This window comes from Nyctibius grandis, chromosome 6, assembly GCF_013368605.1.
Source record: "Nyctibius grandis isolate bNycGra1 chromosome 6, bNycGra1.pri, whole genome shotgun sequence".
Classification (NCBI taxonomy): domain Eukaryota; kingdom Metazoa; phylum Chordata; class Aves; order Nyctibiiformes; family Nyctibiidae; genus Nyctibius; species Nyctibius grandis.
Genome location: NC_090663.1, coordinates 21,032,607 through 21,052,193, shown reverse-complemented (window position 1 = coordinate 21,052,193; position 19,587 = coordinate 21,032,607). Strand labels below are relative to the sequence as shown.

General features: G+C 38.3%; 2 protein-coding genes across 5 annotated transcripts in view; one reads left to right on the top strand and one right to left on the bottom strand.

Moving 5' to 3' along the window:
- LOC137664733 (phosphatidylinositol 4-kinase type 2-beta) overlaps window positions 1–2,634 on the bottom strand; it is a 45,884-nt gene extending 43,250 nt beyond the window's left edge. The window contains exon 1 of one of the 2 annotated variants that reach the window (XM_068403129.1): window positions 2,256–2,634. The gene's annotated coding sequence lies outside the window, so the exon portion shown is untranslated. The remainder of the gene's footprint in view (window positions 1–2,255) is intronic. The other variant, XM_068403131.1, reaches the window with a different exon arrangement.
- An 85-nt stretch (window positions 2,635–2,719) lies between these two features.
- SEPSECS (Sep (O-phosphoserine) tRNA:Sec (selenocysteine) tRNA synthase) overlaps window positions 2,720–19,587 on the top strand; it is a 29,033-nt gene continuing 12,165 nt past the window's right edge. Inside the window, exons 1-8 of one of the 3 annotated variants that reach the window (XM_068404051.1) lie at window positions 2,720–2,966; window positions 4,320–4,474; window positions 6,763–6,881; window positions 6,966–7,124; window positions 9,729–9,882; window positions 13,843–13,945; window positions 16,101–16,230; window positions 16,358–16,449. In XM_068404051.1, coding sequence (XP_068260152.1) covers window positions 2,853–2,966; window positions 4,320–4,474; window positions 6,763–6,881; window positions 6,966–7,124; window positions 9,729–9,882; window positions 13,843–13,945; window positions 16,101–16,230; window positions 16,358–16,449 — 1,026 coding nt within the window. In that variant the 5' untranslated portion in view covers window positions 2,720–2,852. The remainder of the gene's footprint in view (window positions 2,967–4,319; window positions 4,475–6,762; window positions 6,882–6,965; window positions 7,125–9,728; window positions 9,883–13,842; window positions 13,946–16,100; window positions 16,231–16,357; window positions 16,450–19,587) is intronic. The other 2 variants (XM_068404052.1, XM_068404053.1) reach the window with 2 other exon arrangements.

The following is a 19,587-nucleotide window of genomic DNA, read 5'->3' as shown; positions in this document are numbered from 1 at the left end:
AAAGTCTAAAAACAATGTCAGTGAAAGCAATATGAATATATTGCCGTTATTTCCATGTTACCACAACCATCCTCACGTTATTAAGTAGAAAGAGAATACAACTATAACCCTAACATGCTGTGTCAGACTGATGTGGACGCCTTCTCTCACACCTCCCCATAGCCGAGGGGTTTTCCTCAATGCAGTACTCAAAGATTTTGGTGAAATATGGGAGAAAGATACACACATGAAGTACCTGTATAGAACTGGGATTCTGGATTATACTGGGAGCAAATCAGTTCTCAGCTGAAAAGTAATTGCACTTATTTATTATTCATTATTCTCATAATTATTCATGACATAAGGATTCATTCTGTACATTACCTGGATCACGGAAAGAAAATTACTTTGCTTGGTTACTGACAAAATAAAGCCTTACTGAAATGCTTGACTTGTGTTTGTTTTGTTTCAGGTTACCTGTCAGCCAGTGGACTTTGGAACTAAGCTGAGTGTCATTCACTCATGTAACTGTTAATGTCTGGAACATTTGACAAAATCCGTTCACACTTGCATTTGTTTCCATTCCTTTCTGTTAAAAGTGAACATGTTCAGTCAGCTGTGGCTCCAGATTAACCATTTTATGCCTGTATATAAGGAGGTTACAGCAACTGGATGTAATTTTCTGTACAGAAAATTATACTAATGTTAATTCCTGTGTGAAGCAAACAGAAAGATCAGACTAAAACGGGAGAAGTCAGACATTTTGCCCAGCACACCATTAAGGAAGACTTCATCTCCCTTTAGCCACATTAGTTGTGAGCAAGTTGTGGCTCACATTGAATAACCTTCTGTCAAACAGTTCATCCATGGGTTTCTAAAAAGTTTGAAAGCTCTTTCTTTTGAATAAAATGAACAACTCATTAGTTAATTATTTCTTCTGGTTGAGGGATTCATCTACACATGCTAGTGTATGTCTAAACGCAGTTAACTGTTAGTTTTCATCTTCTACTACAATGAGAATTCTCTAACTTGCTCACAGGTCTTGATCTAACAAAGTCTTTACATTGCCTCAATCTTCAGTAGTGCAAAGTTCAAACACTATGACAGCTCATAATTAAACAAAATTGTTTAATACACATCACCATCATAGTTATTAACAAACGATTCATTTTAGTTCTGAGTAGCTAATACTCTCAATTAGCCACCTGGATTAAAATTACTAACAATTAAATCATGCAAATAAGTTGGATCATTTTCCTCACGCTAACACTTTTGTCTCTATCCTTCCAATCCACAGAGCATACTTTGTCATCTGTTGATAATATACATCCGAGCACTATGTTCAAACATTGCAGTGGGAAAAACAGAAGGGGAAAAAAAAGGGAATAAATGCACAATCGTGAACTTTTAGCTTTAGGTGAGCGCCCTCTTGTGATGCTTTAAAATAAAGAACAAGATGAATAGCTGCTCAGTATTTCTAAAGTAACAGCAACACAACACATCGTAACAATCCAGATGCAGCATGACTGCGGGGACTAAGAAGCGGGACAACTCAACTTGCAAAGCTCTTTTCTGTTCAAAAGAACTAAGAAACTATGTTAATTATAGTCTGAGCCAACAATTCAAACAGGTGTGTAAGATTACCCAGTCAGAACGCCTGAAAGATCCTATCAGGCTAAAACCTACAGAAGCAGGATGGTCACTATGTACTTTTCACATGTTAATTAGCCATCTGAGCTTAAAACTATAAAACAGAAGAATCAGACAAGACTTCATAAACCAATTCAGTTGACCAGGTACAGGCTGGTTAAAACTAAACATGGGAACAAACACACTGTGTACTTAATGCACCTCTTCAGTTTTTGCACACCTGCCAGTGGTTATTTTAGGAAGGCAAATGGCAACCTGCCAGCCCCCACGGCTGCCTGAGTGCAAGGACAGTGGAGGCAGCCGGTGCTCCAGTGCCCTGATGAGCCCCTGTGCTCCAGGTAAGCTTCCACTTGCTGAGGCTTCACTGGCAGCTCCTGGTAAAGGTGCTGTGCCTGTCCCATCTTTCCTACTGTATTTTCCCAAATAACATGAGAAGAAAGCAAATTAGATCTCTCCTAGTAGCGTGTCTCTCTACCTGTAATGCAATTTTTCGCCTTGCCTCCACAGCCCTGGCAGGTAGGCCGGGCTGCAGTTGCACCATGCGAGCAGATCGCTGTTATTCCCTGCGGACAGTTACACAACCACCTCTGCTCACAGAAACCTCGTGAGGAGCGAAAGGCTCTTACCCTGACAGGAACCTGGACCGGCGTTACGTGCCTGTTCTCAACAGCCTGATGCTAAACTTCGGGGGGAGGGAAAAAACAACGCAGGAACGGGCTCTTCACGGACAAGAGGTCTAGTTTCTGGTGGGCTTCCCCCCCCTCACCTCACGGCGGGCCGCCGCCGGCTGCGGGAGCCCGCGCTGGCAGAGGGCCGACCCCGACCGCGGAACATGGAGGCACCCAACGGCGGCTCCGGGCGAAGGCCGTCGAGGGCCCTCGCAGCCTCGGTACCTCTAGCAGGGGGCGGCCCAGCGCTCCTCCCACAGGCCGGACCTCCCGCTGCCTGCGCCGGACGGCGACGGCCCGTGAGAGCGCGTTCCCTCACCGCGGGAGCCCGCGGCGGGGCGGGCGCGGCCCAGCCTCCGTGAGGGGAGGGGCCCCGGCGCCTCTCGGCGGCGCATGCGCAACACCCCCACCCGTCCCTGTCCGGCGGGAACCGAGGAGCTGGCGGGTGGCCCGTTCGGCGGCCCCGCAGGCAGCGCAGCGCGGCTCCGGCGCTGAGGGGGAGCGGTGGCAGGAGCCCGCGCTGCCACCCGCGGGGTCGCCGCCCGCCCCTCGGCCATGAACGCGGAGAACTTCGGCTGCAGTGAGCGGCTGGTGACGGCGTCCTACGTGCGCCAGGGGGCGCAGGGCCGCCGCGCGCACGAGCTGCGCCTGCGGGCGCTGCTGGAGCAGGTAACCGGGGCCGCCCCGCCAGGCCGCCCCCCTCCAGGCGGCGTTCGGGACACCGACACCCTGGAGCCAAGCGGCGCAGGCGGCAGTGCGGGAGAGCAGCCCTGAGCCGCCCCTGGGCGGGGGTCCGGCCCGGGGCCCCGCGAGGGATCCGCCTCCCGCCGTTCTCCGTCCGGCTCGGGCACGGCCGGCGCGCCCCCGCGCAGCCAGGCCTGCCGGGCCCCGCGGGGTCCCGGGCCGTTCAGCCCCAGCAGCTCCCACGCTCGTTTTCCGGCCCTCTTTAACCCGCCGTGCCGGTGGGCAGGGGCACGGCGCGCCCACGGTGTCGGGCACAGTTCGGGAGAGCTGGGCTCGCTTCGCCGTAGCGGCAGAGACCTTACGGAGCCCCAGGATGAAAGGCCACATCTGGGAGTAAAAAAGGTTGCTGAGAAAGGCCCAGCAAACAAACAGTTACTGTTTTAAAACAATAAGATACTAACATATTGTTAAATGAGGTAAAAAGTGATACTTGCAAGGTGCCAGAACAATGTATGTACAAAATTATTATCAATGAATTCTCAAATGTTTCAGTTCTTGGAACATCCTTAGTCACATCATCCACTGTTTCACACTGAACGTTCATACCACGCTTAAGAAATGGATTAGTTTTACTGAATTCATTTTACTGTTATTGGGACATGTAAAAAAAGCCTCTGGACTGTTGAGCTGCTATGGTAATACTTTATGGGTTTGTGGGTGCCTCTCCTCTGAGGATCTTCTCTGCAGACGAGTGCAGTTCTTAACGCATTAAAGAGCACAAGAAAGAGCACGTCTCTGGTTGCAGGTTTTGACATGTTATATTCTGTAAGTAGTTTCCTTGCCTATTAGATAATAACTGAGAAGGAAAACATCCAGATAGGAAGATGTGTTACAAGTGAAACTATATTTCCCTTCTTCTCATAATTAATATTTTTGGTTCTATAATACCCAATTATCTTACTTTTATCCAGTTTTCTCTGTTGAATTCCTGTAGTAGTAGATTCTTGTCTAGAGAATACATCAAATAATCTATAGTCTTCTAGGGAGTAATTAACATGTGGTGCAGTGGTTTTGTGTGTACCTTAAAGAACACTTGAAAGTGAAAAATATCTTGTATCTTGACTATTTTAATGTCAGGGTATGCACATAATATATGGAAAAATCATTATTTAACTTTTCTCTGAATATGGGTTCATAACATTAGATAATATAAAACAGCGTAATGAAAATACCAACCTGTTCAGCATGGGAAAGAAGGGTAATCAAACAAGTTGCATAAAGTTTTGGTCATTTTTAGTTTCCAAGTTTCATAGTTACCTTTATATTATTATTATTAAGGGAAAATGTCCTGAAGATGGATGGGATGAAAGCACCATTGAACTGTTTCTTCATGAACTTGCTATAATGGATAGCAATAACTTCCTGGGCAACTGTGGTGTGGGTGAGAGAGAAGGAAGAGTGGCGTCAGGACTTGTTGCCCGAAGGCATTACAGGTACAAATTATTGGCAATTTGGATTATTTAGATTTATTATTAATGCTTTCAAATGGCATATTTTGTCGTGTCTTGTTATCTGACACCTTGATAACATTTGAGAAAATATAACAAGATATTGAATTGATAAATTTTCTGTATTGAATTTTCATTAATAACGCATTGGAAAGTCTTGAATGAAACAAAAATGTTTTGTCAGGATTATGTCCTGTATGCTGAACTGGTAGAAGCTTAAGATGTTGAATTGACTGCCTGCAAGGGAAGCAGCAATCTTCCTGTTTTAAAATAATCCATGCATTACTTGCCTTTTTTAACACTGGCCAGGTTTTTATCTGTATATTACTAAAAACTACTGTGTATTGTAGTTGTAAAGTATGGAACATTCCTAGTGAATAGCTATTTGTGTTTTGTTATATTCATTAGTAACTTTATAGTGTGATTAGTTGATATGCACATGAAAACCCAGTCCATCTATAATAGATTTTATATGAAGTAAGGAGATCTGTGAAGACAATAAGAGCTTTTAATAGCTTGTAGCCCTTCTGACACTTGATGGGTATGTTGGATGCTAGAATTCTAGAGGCTCTGCATTAATTTATGAATATACTTTTTTTTTTTGCATAGAGTTCTGTGCCAAGTACCTTGCTGTGATGCTTTATCTAACAGGGATGAAACAAAGTGAAATTTCCTGGAGTGTTTCTCCTTAAAAGATTAACACAAAAGCATATTAAAGACCAGAAATTTAGTAAGCTTTATCATATGGAAGTTGAATTACTTAGGTTTAGTGGCTTTCATGAGCCCTACAGTACTGTGAAAAATCAATGAAGCAAGCCAGTAATACATCAATTTGGCTTTTTTTGTTTTCTGTACTGCGCTCTAGTCTAGGATATGTGTGGTGAGGGAGGTAGAGGGTCACGCTGGGGAGAGCATCCGAGGAAGTATTGCTTTCTGACAATGCTGGAGAAAGCATGTCTAGCTTCTCGACAGGGAGAGCCTGGGTGCTGATCTGATGCTTGGTCTGATGCAGCTCTGTCACCTGGCATCTTGCCTTCACCTATGAGTGTCAGCAATAGCAAGGAAAGGCGTAGAAGCATCCTCCGCTCCACTTATTTCTGCAGTAAGTTTTACAGGTGACGTTGGGAGTGGTGGAGGTAGCAGGAGATGATTCTCAAGCTGTCTTTTCTTTCAGTTTAATAAATTCTAAGGGCCAGTCTTAGGGAGGATTGCTCCTTAGGAAGGAGTAAGTATGTGCAGAAGTAGTAGTAGTATGAGAAAGTTATTAAGAACGTAATAGCAGGAATGAGGGAAGAAAATATTTTTGATGGAGTGAGGATTATGTGCAAGTTTCAATTAATTATCAAGCTATTGTTGATTTCAACCTATAGCTTGAAATAGGGAAAAAAAATAAAGCTGCAAAACTATGCTTCAAGAAATTCTGAATTCTGTACACTCATCAGACTGTGCTTTACTTTATTCCCAAGACAAAAACAGAATTAAAGCCATAAATAGATGTGTATTGTTACTAGCTTACTTGAGCAGCTGTTGCGTTTCAGCCATGGGTAAAGTTAGTTCTGTAAGCTTATATTTTGTAAACAATTTCAGGATCCTCCACTCCTGAAAGGTGCTAAATAATATCCAACATTTATAAACGCATTTTATAAACATAATTTATAAACAGAATGCAGAGAGAGATGCTATTGCATGATACATAATATTGAATAGTAGAATGAGGTAGATGAAGTGAAGAGGTAGAAAAAGATGGGCAAAGTGATACATTAACCTAGCTGTTTTTCAGGACATTTTGTCACAGTATATGTTATTTCTTTGCCCTATGGAGATGAAGCATTTGTCAGGGGAGTATCTGTATAATACCACTGTGCCTGTGGTATGGTACACTATAGGCAACTGATTTTTGTTTTCCTTGGAGTTGTGTGTCTGAACATGTCAGTGTTTATAATGCTAATTCAACAGACATCAAGAAGTGCTGAGGTGCACTTAAAAGGAAGCCTGTCAGATGCTGAAGGTGTTGCCACTATGGGTCTTCTCAAAGTTTTTACTTGCATACTGGAACATTGTTAATCTACTGTTAAAAAAAATTAAAAAATGACAGTTTCATACAAATATATGTAGTTTGTTGTAGTGGAATTCATTATGGCAAATATTGATGTTGCATTGGATACAGCATTTTCCATAATTCTTTATCAAATTAAATTCTTTTTAGTCAGCAAAAATTATTGCTTCGGGATGTGAAAAAAACTTGATGTATGTTTTCAACCTTTTTTGTTTAGGTTGATCCATGGAATTGGAAGGTCAGGTGATATTTCTGCAGTCCAGCCTAAAGCTGCAGGGTCTAGCCTTTTGAACAAGCTCACTAATTCAGTAGTTCTGGATATTATAAAGCTGGCTGGTAGGTGTAAATCTGAAAGTATCTCTCATTTGTGCAGGCATGTCATGCGTTCAGGTTAATGTCTGACTTGCTTTTTATGTGCAGGTGTCCGGACAGTGACCAATTGCTTTGTGGTTCCTATGGCAACTGGCATGAGTCTAACTCTGTGTTTTTTAACATTGCGACACAAGAGACCAAAGGCCAAATACATTATCTGGCCACGTATAGACCAGAAGTCTTGCTTTAAATCAATGATAACTGCAGGTAAGAAGGAGCTGACGGATTACGCAGTGTGTTCTTCTAACAGATATAAAACTAGCAGAGTGATCAATTGATACGCTTGCAGTAAGATCTGGAAAAGGCCTGATGCATAGTAGTTCTAAATGTTTTGTTTCTATGCTCCTGATTTCTAACATGCAATCACACGTATGAGTTGTCTTCTTAATGCCTTGTAAAATGTAGGCATATGCTGAGGTACGGAGGTGTATGAAGTAGTCAATAGGGAACATGATACTAAGGAAGTTACAGTTCACTCTCTGAGTTAGATGCCTAGTTTACTGTCCTAAGAATTATGTAAAACCAAGGCTCGTGGTTCAAATCTCTCTCTTAGATTTATGCAAAAAGCATATGTGTCCTAGGAACTGTGATCAGAAGGTGACAAGCTGTCTGATTTGCACATTCTTTTCTTTTAGAACATGGGAAGTGTTAGCTGCCCTATTTGGTTTTAATCTTGCGGTGTCACCCAGCTCACTCAGGAAATGAGTTTGGTGCCTTTCTTAGTTCAAACCTTCATTTCTCTCAAATAGAATTCCTTGGTTACCAGACTATAAGTAAGCTAAGGGTAGAAGTCTGTCCCTCCGCTGAAGCTCTCCTCTCCTGTAGCAGATGCATGGGATCAAAGAAAGGGCAAGTAAGGGAGACCATAATTTTCCAGCTCAGTGCACATATCTGCAGGTGATGGCATAGATTTTGGTCCTAGTTCCTAGGACACATTTATTTTTTTGCATAAAAGACTCATTAGATAAAAATGACTAAACAATTGGAAGCAGGGACTGGATTCTGTCCAGGTAAGATGCAGAAGTGTTTAAAAGGAATCAGATCATAACAGGTAGAACATGTATATAAGAAAAGTGGGAGTGTTTTTGGAATATTATGCTCAATTTAGAACATCAAGCTCAGGAAATTAAATTTATAATGGAGAAGGTTGTGAGGAAATATAATTGATCTGTTAATATTTTGAATAGTTAAGATAGCTATCATAATTAATTAGAAGAATTATCAACTACAAGTAAGAGAGATGCAGGTATCAGATATGTAACAACAATCTATTAAATGCAATCTCTGTCTTCTAGTTCACTAATTGAAAACCAGACTAGGGCTAACAATCTCAATAAATCATTCTAGTCTCAGTTCTTCTGTAGAGTTTGAGCCTTATGTGTCAGTGTTAAGGCGTGGTGTTGAGCCATGATGGAAAAATTCACATCACTGCTGCCATGTTACACTGCTTTGGAAATCGCTTTTTCCCTTTTCCCCTCCTCTTCTCCTTTACTTTCATTCAGTAAACTGAACACCTCTCTGATTTTTAAGAAAGTAACAATTGCTTCAGCTGGCATGATGTTGCTGCCATGCCACACCTGTTTTGGGAAGGGAATATGTGGTTTCCAGTGTTTATTCTGTAAACAAAACCTTTCTGATTTATTTATAAGCTAGAAATTCGAGCAACTACCATGACAGGCTTCCCCCTTTAAGAAAGAAAACTCTTTAAGCGCTAGGTTAGGTCGACCATGCCTTCATCTAGCTGAATCTTGACAACCTTTGAGACTGCAGATTCCACAACCTCTCTGGATAGCAGTTCCAGTGCTGTGCTGTCCTCTGAATGAAGAAAAGTTTTTCTTGCTGTTTATTCTGAACCTCTCAAAATTTGTTGCTGTTGCCTCTTACTATATACTACCAAGGAGAGTTCGGTTCTCTTCTCTTTGTAATTCCCTGTCACATGGTTGGGGGCTGCTATTAGATATTCTCCTTAGCCTCTTCAGGCTTGAAAAGTCTAGCTCTTACAGCCTTTCTTTCTGAACTGTGTGCTATACCGCAGCCATCTTGGTAGCCCTCTGATGGACCCTCTCTGGTTTTCAACATCCCTCCTGAGCAGCCTGTTCCAAAACTGGAAACATTCCAGCACTTAGAAGAAGGGGATAACTTCTTTTTTTCAAGCGTTTTTCATACGTGTCCTTGAGAAACAACCTTATGAGGTTCGGCTGTTTTACATCTTAAATACAAACTTAAACTGGAAGCTTAGAAAAATAAAATAAAATACTTGAGAAATAGATTAGATTTTATGATATGACAAAGTTCACTTTCAAACTGAGGTGTCTATGTCAAACGTGGACATTTTTATCTTTTAAAAAGTAATTTGGAAGTTTATAGATTGAATAAGGCAGAGGCTTATGATGAAAGCCAATTCATAATCATTATTGCATTGCCACATCTAATGACACCCTTTTTTAGAGAGGCTGTTTTAGTGTGCTGTCGTTTTACAAGAATGACACTCAAACACTTACTTTTTAATTGGGAGGGAAAAGGTTAATCTGTTTTGAAAACAATCTTCAAACCTGTTGCTGTTGCATGCAAAGAATGTAAGGTAAGCTTTTGTGTGGAGTCCAGTATTTAACAAGAATATTATTGTAGTTTTTAGCTGTATGAGCATTGTACAATAAAACAGTTTATGCATCTGTGTTCTTAAACCAAGTCTGAAAGAATCTGTTAAAACAACAGAAGCCAGAAGATTTTTCAGATTTATACTGGAACTAAAAACCCACAAGTAGTCAGAGATTTGATGATACACATTCAGGTCTTGCTTTTTTTGGTCAGGTTTTGAGCCTGTGGTGATAGAAAATGTATTAGAAGGCGATGAGCTACGGACAGACATCGAAGCAGTGGAGGCTAAAGTCAAGGCTCTTGGTGCTGAAAATATTCTTTGTGTGCATTCTACAACGTCTTGCTTTGCTCCAAGGGTACCTGATAGGTGAGTAGTCTTTGTATGAAGTGTGTTATTTGTTACTGGGAAAAAAAAAACAACAAACCTCCATGTTTTGAATGTCCATCTTCCTAAAATTGCTTAATTACTGCCAACAGTTAGTAAAGATACTTTAATCCCCTTGCTTAAGGAAAATGGCAGCTTGAAACAATGTTCCGCTTTCAGAAAAGTGTATTAAAAATGTGAGAATCATGCAGGAGGTCTTCCTTCTGTCGTCTAACTGAGGTTGATGATCTCTTGCGGTGAAATTAATGCCATTTTGGCAGTGGTTTCCTTATAATTTCATGGAATTAGTAAAAGTAGACTTTCATAGAAACATAGTCCAGGAAATGTAGTTCCATAGCTAATGCCACATTTTACTATTACTGTTGCCTTTTCTACTCTTCTCTAGCCAATGATGAATTTTCCTAGTTTGTTAATACAGTTAAAGAAAAAAAAAGCTAAAGCTAAATTTAAAATCTTTGCTTGAGTTACTTTCTCCTCTATTATACTGATGTTTATAGGGCTAATTAAGATACACTGATACGAGGAAACTCTTGGAAGCATCTAGGGCAGATGTGCTGTATGAGTATAACATATGATTTGCCCTGCTGTAGCTTACCTTGGTTTGAGCATTTGCTGCCTGATTGCATGATGCGACTTCTTATAATTTCCAGCTGTTAAATCACCATTAAAAGAAGCTTAAAATACATTGCATTCTTTCCTAATATTATGTGTCCATATGCATAATTTCTGTAGTTGCTACAAAGATGTCGTTCAAGCACTAGCTGAAGCTGAGATGAACATTATGGCTATGGATGGGAAATAGAGTATCTGAGACATTATTTCAATGTGTAGCTTAGTTATGAAATATTTGAAAAACTCCTCAATCTGAAAATGACATGTTGGAGCAGAGGTGGCTAAAGCACGTGGTGTATTGAGTCATTTGTCCAAAATGAGCACCATTGTTACTCGCAAAACCTGCTTTCTCTATTTGCTTACAAAAATGAGTATCAAGAAGCAAATTCGTTAGGTTTTGCAATTGAACAGGTATATTTTTATGGGCTTGTATGTAGTACGCTGAAGTATGAGATATTAGTAAGATGTCTTTTTTGACATGGTTTTAAATGTAGTGTCTCAGTTGTTCCACTTTAATTGTTTTTAATTTATCAGAATATTGCCAAGACATGCTTAGAGTTCCTCTGCAGTGCATGCTTTTTTGTTAATTACTTTGTTATCTTGAAAATTTAGTTGAGTATTTGCAAGTGTTGGAAAGAAACATGACTGACTCTGAAACATGGCAAGTAAAGATACGTTTCGCTCTGTTTTCCTACCTTTAAAAAAACCAGTATTTATCATAGGTTAACCCAGTTGCTAGAGGGAAGTTAAAACCATATAATTTTGTCAGAATCCTATGAACATTGCTTGAAGTTGACTTGAGGATTTATTTGGTAACTTAAATCACAGCTATCAAAATTGAATGGTCTATTTTATAGCTTGGGTAAATGAATCTTTTCCTTATCTGCCTCCTCTTTTTGACATGCGATTGTTTTGTCCTCTGCAACTAAGAGATGAATTATTAGGTAGTGGCACTGTGTTATGATATACCACAGATATAGAGGATTTGAATGCACTTTCTATTTAAAGGATACTGTCAACTGTTGAAGGCCATAACATTCATCTTCCTACAGGAAGGAAAATCCTGTACAGCATTTCTGGAGGGTACCATTTTAAATGTCTGTTTTTAAATATCTTGCATTTGTAAGGCTTTGTTTAGTTGTGGTGGTGGTGTTTTATAATTTTAAGTGGCTTAGGATTGTTAAAAGGTCAGGGTAAGAATTTTATGCCTGGGTACCTATAGCTTTCCTTTGAAGTATTATTTAACTTCATGGGAATAATTCGCTAGTGTATAAACCCCCTTCCTCAGAGAGCCGTCAGTTCTCAGCCTTTTACCTGATGTTGCTGTGAGTTGTCTCTAAAGCTACCGTATTTAAGAGAACTAAAGGAAAAAAAAGTGTCTTTTTCAGTTTAGCAGAACCCTGTATCTTGTTACTTTCATTAATATTGAAGAAAGAGCAAAGCTATCTTTTTTTATGAACTTTCACAAGCAGGAGAGAAGGAAAGAATAAGGTGGAAAATATTTCTCTAAGTCCTATTTATGACTTTCAAGAACTCAAGTGGTAGCCGAACTTACATTAATGCTTTATTTTTCTGATATGACTAGTGCCTCATTTAATGATTCATTTTAAGCCTTGGAAGCAGACAAGTGGTGTACATCATTGTTTGCTTCCCTTGCATAATCACATATTCTTTTCAAACTGTAGCACTCTCATCCTGTATTGTAATATGGATCTAATTGTTCAATAAAATAATTTTAGGAAATGTAAAGAGACTTTTCTGTTTTCAGTACTTGTAGAAGCTAGCTTATTGCTCCTTTAAGTCTCAGGAGGTGAGAAAGGCAAACATACATAGCAGTACACCCTCTATGTTTCCAGTTTGGTGAAATTCTCTACCTGCACTTGAAAAGAAGCCTGTAAAAGGGGATCTGTTTTCCTTTGAGTCTCTGTGGAAGGTGAGGAATGAGTCTGATTAAGACCAGCAGATCAGAAGGCAAAAACTTTGCCCTGTGTAGTATTATGTTTCCTGAAGTATTCCATTAATGTTACATAGTTCAGAATGTTGATGTAGAAAATTATTGGACATGCAGCTCCTGCTGAATATCTTGACTGTAGAAGATCAATACATACATTATACTACTGGTGTTTCCTAATCATTAAATACTTGTGATTTCTTTAGGGATAACACAGTGATGATGATGTTTTTCTAAGGACTGAGGTTTAGAAAATTTAATCTGAGGTTTGCAGCTGAGTTTTGTGTTACAAAACGACACTAGGCAATGTAATAGAAATAGAATGCAAAGGAATGTCACCTCTTGGAAAATGTTTTCACACTCTGTCACATATTATATGAATGTCAGTAAATTACAGTGAGAGGCTGTACAGAAGGAGATAGAGTAAAAATGCATTGAAGGTTTAGAGTTTCCTGATATTTTAAAAATAATATTACCTTTATCATCACTTTAAATTATTGTCTGTTACCTTATTTTTTCAAATCTATTTTATTTCTAAAATATATTCAGAAGTTTGGGGGAAATCAAGAGGTTTTTTAAAAAATAGAGCATGATTGGAGTGCTTAAAAAAGGGTACTGAGTACGTGTATGTTTAAAGTGCTGAAGGCTGTTACCCAAAATGACCTGTGCACCCACATAAATCCTAGTTTGACTGAGGAATCAATCCAGGCTGAGCTCGCAGTGATTTCAGGGATTTCTAAAGGCAAGTGAAGAATTGTCTTTATTTCTGAGTAAACAGTTAAAGTTCTAATTTGTTGATTTCCACATTCAGACATTTTAAGGCTCTACATTCCTTTGAAGAATATCTTTTCTGTTAATCAGCTTATCTGAAATACGCAAGTGAGATTTCAGTCAGGGTTGAAATATTAGTTCTTTGAAATAAACAGGAGCATGTAAAGACTTGCTGTTATATGATGCTTTTGATTCCCAAGACACATCTTGAAACTTCCATTAGGCCATTTTCAGGTTGAATATTAGAAGAAAATGAAATAAAGTGTGAATAGCTAAAGCTCTGTTAGTTATCATCAAAAGCAGTATAAAAGTTGCTTGTATCTGAAGCAGAATGATTTGGGATCTATATACTGTGTTCCAGGCAAAACTTTCAGTGAAACATGAAAAATTTCAGCTCAGGTCAACAACTTGTAGTATATGTAAAAGCTAACAGAATTTTCTTCTTAACTTTTATAGCTTAAGGTGACAAGTGCTACCTTGAGATACTAATCAAAAAAGTTTCTTTTCTCATTCTGACCTCCTTGTAGACCTTTCAGTCTTTTAATGGTCTGATTTGTAACGAGTTACAGTTATCAATGCTTCTCTAAATTACAATTTTATGCTTATAGACTGGAGGAACTGGCTGTGATTTGTGCTAGTTATGACATTCCCCATATTGTCAACAATGCATATGGAGTTCAGTCTTCAAAATGTATGCATCTTATCCAGCAGGTAGGAACTGTGTATTTCAAATAATAATTGTTTTAACAAGTACAGGTAAATCTCTGATTGTACACAACACTAGCAAATTTTATGGGATGTTTCACAGCTTTGAGACTAATCCCGTGCGTGTCTGATATTTGAACAATTTTCTGAGAAAGCGGAGCAGAGGGAAATAGAACTTAAAAATAGCATTTGTTATTTCTATTATGTGCTTTTTATGTAATAAACCGAAATTTATTTAGGTTTTGTTTATGTTCAAGTGTCTTCCATAATGGAAAAATGTCCTTCATGAGCTTCCCTAAACTTGTTGACTAAAAATAAAATAACGGATCATGCCTGAATAGGGATTAAGCCTTCAAGAGAATGTGAATTACAGATTTCAATTGAAGGTACAAGATTCTATGGCAATACTTTATAGATATTGTCACTGTTAAAATATTGTTGGCACAGAGAACGGCTGAGTAAACTGGGTTAAGTTCGATGGTATGTTTGAAAACGTTGAATTTCTGTTGCTGTGGAGTTTGAAGAGGAGGTTGCTTAATATCTAAGATCAGCCATGAAACTTAGAATTCTTGCATTTTTGCTCATTGCAATGTACGTGCACTGTTTCTTCAATATTTCTCTTTTCTCTCTGTTGGCCATATCAAAAGAATAGGGGGATTTTTTTTTTTGACAGGATCCAGGGGATCCTGAACTATTAGGAATTTAAAATATGCTGGTCATTTTTTTTCTAATTAAGGCAGCATTCTGTTATTAACTGGGCACAGACTAGCTTGATATATGACAGGAAGGTCGTGTTAGCATTTCTAAATCTTGAGAGACTGAAGGAATTCGACAAAACTTGAAGTGATATGTGAAATAGAAAATGGCATATGCTTTATTTGTAATGTACTTGATACATGTTTATTGTATTTAATTTGCACAAGTTTGGTGAAATTCTAACATGAAGGGGGCTGTGGAATTGCTGAGTTTTACTGCGTGAAATGTATCTGATGATGATCTTTTCAGACTATAAAGCTACAAATAGAACTGTTATTGTGTTGGTTTCTGTGTTTTTTCTTGGCTTGATAGGTTGTTTGGGGTTGGTTTGTTCTTTGGTTATGCGAATGTATACATTTGAGCTCTGATTTGTTTTACATTTATTTACAAAAATATATTTCCTGTAAAAGAAAATGTACTGTCTATGTGGAAGTAGTTGTTAATGAATACTTAAGAATATGTACGTGCTGAGCACAGTGTGAACAGAACTTGCAAGAGTATCACAGGAAAGAGCTTTTGAGACCATTTCATTTGTCATGCGCTTCCTCTGGTGGTCTCCTGTCAAATTAAATGAAATTATAGCTGCTGGCATTCATCTTCCCATCAAAAAGCTGACAAACTCTGAGTGTGTCTTCCCATCTCCCATGCACTAAGCTATTAAAACACAGGAATAATAACTGTGCTTTAGTTGGATCGGCTTTTTTTACGCTTTTTGCCATAGCTATTCACTCTGTTTGTGTTTCTTGGTTTTAGTTTGTATAATATGTAATATATTTTAATATACTTTAATATGTATATATTTTAGTATACTTTAATATATATGTTCTTTAATATACTTTTCAGGTTCTGTTATGCTGCATACTTTTTAATTGTACAGTTCCCAGTAGCATATTACTCAAATTGAAGATGTGCTGCAGAATCTACATTTTTGCCTTTAAGAACATCTGAGTGGCTAGCTATAAGGACGTTTTGTTTTCTGGGAAGTGGGGAAATCTGCTATAGGAAGTTATAAGGCATTCAGCACTTTACTGTGAGAATCTGTGAAATGTTTTGGGTTGTACAGTTTTAACTGTATAATTCCCATTAAATTCCAGGGATTTTCTTTTTGTTTGTTGTTGAAAATAAGCTACACTTAGACTTGCAGGAACTAAAATCAATATTTTAAATCATAGCAAAATAGGAATTTGTAAGGTACTATGTAAGCAGACAATGGTAATAATAGTGAGCAACGCTAAGAAAAAGTAATACTGTGGTTTTTTGATTTTTTATCACAAATACAATATCAGAGAGTTTCAGGAATTATATTTATTTCAGTTACATTGCTGTATAATTATGATGCAATCATGTGTTTCCTTTTTCCTAATGTATGCTGTGGATTTATATTTTTTGTTCCTTTTTGATAAAGGGTGCTCGAGTAGGCAGAATAGATGCTTTTGTTCAGAGCTTGGACAAAAATTTTATGGTTCCAGTAGGTGGTGCCATCATTGCTGGCTTCAGCGAGTCCTTCATTCAGGAGATCAGCAAAATGTATCCAGGTAACTAGTTCAAGGACTGATTTCATCCCTATGAAATAACTGTAGAAAACTCGATGATCAGCTTTCTTTCACATGAAATTTATTTTTGCCAATTTAATCTGTTTGTTTGTTTGGTTTTTTTTTTCAGGAAGAGCATCTGCGTCTCCATCCTTAGATGTCCTCATTACACTTCTGTCTCTAGGTGCCAGTGGCTACAAACAGTTACTGAAAGAGAGGAAGGTAAGCTTTTTAGCAAGCAGCACTTTCTTGAAGTCAGCTGTTAACAAAGTCTTCTTGCAAAACTGCTTTGTGTAGTAAATCCAGTTTCTGTCTAGAAAGCCAGTGAATTTCTTCTGAGCTCACAGCTCTGAATCTGGAAAGGCAGTATGATATAATTACTTCTTGGACAAATGGTGCTAATAAATAAGCATGATTCCTTATCAGAACTTGAAATTTGTGAAAAATCATTCCTGTTTTTCAGAGCCATTTGTAAATCAGTGATTTTATGGTTTCAATTCGTCAGAGTTCACCTACAGTTTGCTTGCAGAAGTTGAAAAACATTTATGTTTCAAATGGTCAGACACTTTTGCCTGCCTTCTGGTCCCTCACTGAATGGAAACACATTCCTCATCTGTTATTTGCTTTCCACAATGAGCATCACCAATGTGTTAGCCGTTTAATTAGTATATTTTTGGACTCCAAATCATAAATTAATTTGTGCTCTCTCTGCTGGCTATTTACTTCTACAACTGAAGCAAAGTACTATGGCAGGATATGTAAATGGTGTCTACTATGGAGATATGATTGGTGAAAGTAGTACTGAGAAAAACCTCTCCTGGAACAGGAAGAAATTCCCAAGTAATTAATTGTTGTGTGTTGTAACTAGGAAATTCTTTATTGCATCTCTCACAGTATTTATTACTGAGAGGACTGCAAGTTGGTATACCCAGTTACCCACTGTATAAATGTATTAAATTAAATTAAATACCTAGGTTACTAGATGAGCCTTTACCTACACAGGAATTTGTTAAAACAAGGGAGAATGGAAAGATGGAAAAAAAAAAATCCCAGTATGTATTTTCATCAGTTTGACTGAAGCTACCTGAACACAAATTCAGAACTTCTTATTTTTATGAACGACACTATTCTACATCTTTCCATTGGAAGCCCTCTAGATATTTTATAGTTTCAGAAGTTAAGCAATTTGTTGCAAAATAGATTAACAGCCTTTCCAAAAAAAAAGAAAAAAGCAATATTTTTGTGAGGTCAAGTCCATAACCAACCTCTATTATAAAATATTTCTGTTATGTAGAAAATTTATAAGCACCCTAAGCAATTATATACAAATGTGCTCTTACATAATTGATTTTCTGTGGTAGGCACTCAAGTTTTTTCCAGTGAAGCTAACTATTATGCTGACGTGGCATTGAACATCCCAAGCAGTAAATGCCAGTTAAGTTTCATTATTTAATTCACTCTTTCCCATTAGAAACTTATTGCAAACCTCACCACGCTAGTGAAATGAATGCTAAACTATGTGAAAATGTCTTGCACTTTTGCTGGTCTTTCTAGCACCTAAACCAATAAAATATCTCAAAAAAGACGAAGAATAAGTCAACAGTGGTCTAAGTGTCAAATGTGCCAAATGACTCAATTATTTTACCAAAATGGCCTACTTCCACATACGTATACAAGTATATTTTCAAGAATTTTTGTTAACAATTATTAAAAATATTTGAATCATACTGTATTTACATTATAAAACTATATTTTAATAGCACCTATGCTAATACGGGTGACTCTTCATTTGTTGCTCCCTTGTCATAGGCACTGTTCTTCTTCCAAATGAAAATAACTAGAGGGAAACAAGTAAGGAAAGAGCCAGTAACTCCAGAGAAAAAGCAGAAGATGGGGGTACTAAATATGCCATTAGTCCCATATCAGGCGACAGAGAGAAAACTGATGAAGGGCAGAAAACTTTTCATGTGTGGTTGAAACTATCCTAGCTGGTTTTAACCACCCAGCTCGCATATGCTCCAAGTCTGTAACACTCTGCCTTCCTTCCTGTTTCACTCTCATCTGAAAAGATGAGTTGTCCTCAGAGAACATCCATATAGCTGTTTATGGCACTGAAGAACACACTGCAGAAGAGTAATTTTACAATCTCTTTGCACTAGATATGGACTGCCAGCTCTCATATACTGTACCTGAGACTGATCTGGTCCCATCTTAAATTACTTTGCAGCAGCAGCTGTTTATAATGCAACCGTCATAGCTTCTCTTCTGCTTTGCATATCCAACTGACCAGGTGCATCTGATCTGTGATCTGATCAGACCACTTGGCACACCAGTTCATGCAGACAAAGAGAGGCTGCAGTGCTGAGTGTGGAGGCCTGTTAGTACATGCCCCAGAGAGCCCCAGCAGAAGGCTTGCTTTCTTGAAATACAGCCAAACACAATAGAAACAGTACGTGCATGTGTGTGATACCTACATATACCACATACCCTCACATATAGATTCTCTTGCACTGCAAGATCAAGAATTTTGTTCTGAATTTATAATATACTGGAAAGTTTTAAAAATATGAAATTAATTACAGAACCTTTAAATCTTCATAGCATGTAAAAGTAATCTAACAGAAATAGCCCAGTAGGTCTTGCCAACCTGATATGGTAACACTAATGCTGACAATCACCATACTCATATCTTTCCTAACAACACTGATAAACACATGTTATTTTCAGCACTTCCAGGACCCCAAGATCAGGCTCCTTGTGGGCTGTACCTCTCCAATACATGCTTTGAGTACGTATGCCTCTTTGAAGCTTCCATTCATACTTGGCACTTATTTAACTACACAACACCATTTAGGATAATGATTATATTCAGTTAAACTATCTTGCTTCCAGCCACTCTAAAATTTGAATATAGTTCACGTATTTCACATGAGGAAAATCCTACAATATTGCCACACATTTGACAAATTACAGTGTAGCAAACTGACTAGACGAAAAAAAAGAGGAGTAACAAATGTCTGTCTTGTTGTAAGAATATTTGGGTTTTTACATTTTTAATATCCAGCACTAAATGGCTTTTCTCTTATTCTTAAATTCAATCATAAGTAGAGCAGCAATATAAACTTACACTGAACTGTACAAATAATTTATTCCTATCAGAATAATTACATAAATGATAAACGATGAAACGTAAACCCAGTATTTTACCGAATTGTAAAAACCCAACAATTTCCTCTCACTTGGTGTGATTTTAAATATTTTAGATACATACTCCATAAGGACATAAAAATGACTCCAGTTAATCACTCTGAGAAGGTATAGACAGATGGATACAGATATGAAAAGTTCCATCACGTCCAA